Raw genomic sequence first — 5,000 nt, forward strand, 5'->3', positions numbered from 1 at the left:
AGACGGACCGGAGAGGAAAATGAGTGCACTCAGTTGGCAGCCTAAGGCTGTGCATTTACTTACAACAAACATAATATGAAACATACCGGCACAAAACTAAGTGTACCCTGAAACATCTATATTATTATTCATACATTTAGTTAGTGAGAACATATCATCCAAAAGGTGTTCTTAAAACAATAACAAAGAAACTAAGTTTGATGTTTCACTTTACTGGCAGAAAACTGAAAGAAATTTTGATTCCGAGATAAAACGTTCGCGCTCGGTTCATGTTCATTCAGCAATTGAAAAAGAGAGGGGTCACTCACGTTGCTTTGATAAAACAAGAGACCGACTGAGAGGAAAGGTCAAACTGAGAGCAAAACGGACCTGTAAGTATACAGAATGCCCTCAGTTTACAGTCTGAAATGATTGACATCGTGTACGAACTCTTTGGAATTTTCATGCCGTGTCCAATGAGTCACAGAAGATGCTTGTTGTGACCCCTTGACAACATCAGATATATTATGTTAAGATACAACATTTAACAAGAAGCAGTAAGAAATAATAACCTCAACTGGGCGTTGCCGGTTTCATCGACATTATCTTTCCCACTTTGTTGGTTGTAAATCAAATTAGCATAGGTGAGTGGTTTGTCACCCAACAATTGTCCATTTTTCAGTCTTCTACTTGAAGTCAAAGGAACTGAGGGTGAACCAGGGCAAGCTTCGGCATTTAAAACTAATTCTGAAAAACAAAAGAAATATAATAAATGATAATTATTGCAATTCGAGGAAAGGAAACAATAATAATAATAATAATAATAATAATAATAATAATGATAATAATAATAATAATAATAATAATAATAATAATAATAATAATAATAATAATAATAATAATAATAATAATAATGCTGATGATGATGATGATGATGATGATGATGATGATGATGATGATGATGATGATGATGATGATGGTGATCACATAAAAATAAAATAATAATAATAATAATAATAATAATAATAATAATAATAATAATAATAATAATAATTGTAATAATAATAATAATAATAATAATAATAATAATAATAATAATAATAATAATAATAATAATAATAATAATAATAATAGTAATAATAATAATAATAATAATAATAATAATAATAATAATAATAATAATAATAATAATAATAATAATAATAATAATAATAATAATAATAATACAGAGGCATTTAAAACTTTTTCGAAATTCCAAACGTGAAGATTGGGGATATTATGTGATCATTACTATGTTAAGAACTTTGTGGAACTAAGACATACCCATGATGTCATCAGAAACGTAGGGAGAATGTCCTGTATACGGCAATCTGTCCTCCGATTCAGTCACACCCCTTGGTCGTGTCCGCATTCGTATAAACTCCGGACCGGGGTTGTCTTTTCGACCTGAGGGTTGTTTTGTTGTTGGACAAAAAAAAATGGTAAATATTACTTTCATAATCTTTTAAATGATGGTTTGAAAATATTTTCAAAGCAGCAAAATAAATGCAGTTCTAATACAACTCTTGAATATAGAGAACCACTTCGATCATTGTCTGAAGAGAATAATACGTTTTTGTTTTTGCGTATAGATAGAATGAAGTTGATGTCACTCGGGTATTTATTATTGTTTTTTGCCATCTGCGTTTATGAGTAATTCTCATTGAAGTGTATTATCCAGACTATAAACGTTGATGGTTACACCTAGGTGTGTGTGTTAGTCCGTTATACCGGATGGCACTGTTGTGAGCTTCTTAGCCAAGTGCATACTATCTATAGTATGCGTTTAACTGAGAAGCTCACAACATTGCCATCCAGAAGTATAACGGACCAACAAACAAAACTAGATGTAACCATGAACTGTTATAGTCTGGTTAATATATAGTTACGTGACAATAGGCTTCAACAGTCATGACGTCACTTCCCTCGTAATGACGCATAGTAACTTAGTAACTGGCTCTAAACTATCGGAACAATGGCGGACGCCCTAATGAAATATTTCTCCGACGAGCATAAATGTGTATCCAGAGGAGAAAAACATTATAGATATGATCATGTTTTGACTTTTATACATTCTGATCACATGACATATGAAAAGTTCTAGCCAGCATGAAGAATAAAAAGTACCGAGTTTCTCTGTTTAGAACCACGCTGCTCGCCGTTGCTGGGCGACGTGACATCAGACTATTGAATCCAATGGAAAAAAAACCCCACTAACAAAGACCCGAGTGACGTCAACTTCATTCTATCTATAGATATAACGCCGCTCAGCTCCTTGTTTAAATAAGCACATTTCGATACAAACCCTTTTGTTTCAATTGATGAATGACAGTCGGGGTAAGATGCGATGTTGCCAGGAAGGCAAACAGGGCTAGAAATACGATGGCCAGCTCATTTAAGAGAAGTCGATGGTTGATGACAAACCCCCTTGTCCTCAGGATAAATTTCACCCGTCTTAACATGATAGATATCTGTTAAAATGAATTAATAAGAAATATCTAATTCATATAGGGCATTCCTAAGTTTTTGAGGAATACTAGCGATGAATCTAAAGTGCAGCAAGTAGTTATTATTGTCGGTGCAATGCTACAAAATTAGGGATAAACCCAAGCTCCACGTCGTTTTTACCCCTGATGTGCAATTAACATTTAGCATAAAAATATAACGAGATATGCATACAATCGTTTAGGTTATAATACATTCATTTCATTGTTATTTTATTTTTGTTGCAATTTCGACACCCGGGGGGAGAGGAGGCCTGGGACGTCCATTTTGTCTGTTTTCGTGATTAAGGTGAAACTTACATTCAATTTCACATTGTTATTTATTTCTTCGAGCTTCGAGCAGGAACCTTTACGTTTACTTAATATTTGTAAGTGTGTTATTTATTTGAATATGGATATTTTCCCAAGAAGTGTTTTTCTACCATTGTCTGTGTTCGATGACTTATTTTTCAATGACCGTTTAGTTACTTGTACAAATGTTATTTGTTTGAACATGGATTATTATTTTTATTTTTCCTAGAAATGTTTTTCTGTCATTGTCTGTACTCGATGACTTATTTTTCAATGTTAGTGACCGTTGACACATTTTTATATATCTTATTTATATTGTTTCCTGAAAATTGATTTGCGTGTATTTATATATAATCATGGTCAATTTATGGTTATTTATTTATTTATTCACTTATTTATATGTACCTATTTATATTTTCTGTCTATTAATTGATTATATTCATATTTATTTATTTATTTATTTATTTATTCATCTATTTAATTGTTTTGGTAGTTTCCTTTTACCTTTATTGAGTTGAAATTATTTGTAAATGCATGGTTCATATTGGCTATTTCCTAAAATGTACCTTTGATTTGAATTGAATTGTTGATTATATTGAAGATTCTATTCCATCTCCTATTGTTATTTATTTCATCGGGCTTCAAGCAGCAACGTTTTCATTATTCAAGGGATGGAAAGGAATTGTTTATCTAAGTTTTGAATTGTCGAACACCGTAAATAAATTCTAATAATATGTTAGCTATGAATTACTTATGTGTATTTCAATACATAGCCATGTTATCAAGTTAGTTTAAATGCTCACAATTATTGGTACGATTTTGAATTGAAAAGAATACATTATCTACACTTAAAGTTGAATCATCAGATACTGAACCCAATGGTGTCTATTAGAGTGTTGCCTCCAAAATTAAACGGTTTACTCAAAAGAATAAGGAAACGATATCTCAACCCGTCCACGTCATCAGGACGTTTTCTTCATGTATAAGGCCAATGACAATTGAAGGAAAGTCATGTGATATTTCTTAAATTGAAAGTTTGTACTGGCTTGGCAAGAAGTTAAGTTGACATCAAGTGTAAAACCTCTTTATACAATTTCTCTGGGGTGTCACATTTTGGCTGTAAGGGAATTTTCTATGTGACTCTGCACACACAATTAAAGTGACCTGTCTCATGCACCGGATGGTGTTCTAGGAATTTTTTAAAAACATATAACATCTATTCGATGGGACCACAAACTCTTTAAATAATCAAGTTTTTCAAAGTTTCCCTCTAGATTATTATTATTATTATTATTATTATTATTATTATTATTATTATTATTATTATTATTATTATTATTATTATTATTATTATCAATATTATTATTTGGAGACGTTCCGAAAACTCCTACATCCCCAGTATTCTTTCAATTTGTATTTTCACCGTTGATCTTTTGTCAAGCGTTGATTTATTCAATTTGTCTTCACATAGAAGCATTAAAATTAAAATTTCCTAATTTGACCATTGTTTTAATTCTCGATCGCTATTTTGATTTGTAAAGTATTGAAAGGTAGTGCAAAGCAGTCCGAGGGTTTTTTTTTTCTATTAGGGTTAGCTCGAAATCGGAGGATTTTTTTCTTTTAGGGTTAGTCATATGTCTTAGCAAAGGTACTAGGGTTTTTGTTTTTCCTATTTCTATTAGGGTTAGTTAAAGGTACCAAGTTTCATTTTTTCTTGGGGTTAGTTGAGAGAATATTATTTGAGTTGTTTCCCTTTGTATGCGCTTTCGGAAGGCCTCCATTATTATTATTATTATTATTATTATTATTATTATTATTATTATTATTATTATTATTATTATTATTATTATTATTATTATTATTATTATTGTTATTTATTATTATTATTATTATTATTATTATTATATATTATTATTATTATTATTATTATTATTATTATTATTATATTATATTATTATTATTATTATTATTATTTATTATTATTATTATTATTATTATTATTATTATTATTATTATTATTATTATTATTATTATTATCATTATTATTATTATTGTTGTTGTTGTTATTATTATTATTATTATTATTATTATTATTATTATTATTATTATTATCATTATTATTATTATTATCATTTATTATTATTATTATTATTATTATTATTATTATTATTATTATTATTATTATTA

General features: G+C 29.2%; 1 protein-coding gene across 1 annotated transcript in view; it reads right to left on the reverse strand.

Annotated features, from left to right (window-relative positions):
* LOC144963733 (uncharacterized) overlaps nt 1–2,483 on the reverse strand; it is an 11,222-nt gene extending 8,739 nt beyond the window's left edge. Inside the window, exons 1-3 of the mRNA XM_078897681.1 lie at nt 2,324–2,483; nt 1,303–1,425; nt 552–726 (exon numbers count right to left, since the gene is read on the reverse strand). Of these exons, the coding sequence (XP_078753807.1) occupies nt 552–726; nt 1,303–1,425; nt 2,324–2,480 (455 nt within the window). The 5' untranslated portion in view covers nt 2,481–2,483. The remainder of the gene's footprint in view (nt 1–551; nt 727–1,302; nt 1,426–2,323) is intronic.
* Nucleotides 2,484–5,000: the final 2,517 nt, after the last annotated feature.

The sequence above is a fragment of the Berghia stephanieae genome, chromosome 2, assembly GCF_034508935.2.
Source record: "Berghia stephanieae isolate SIO BIC M18660-M18661 chromosome 2, UCSD_Bste_1.3, whole genome shotgun sequence".
Taxonomy (NCBI): Eukaryota; Metazoa; Mollusca; class Gastropoda; order Nudibranchia; family Aeolidiidae; genus Berghia; species Berghia stephanieae.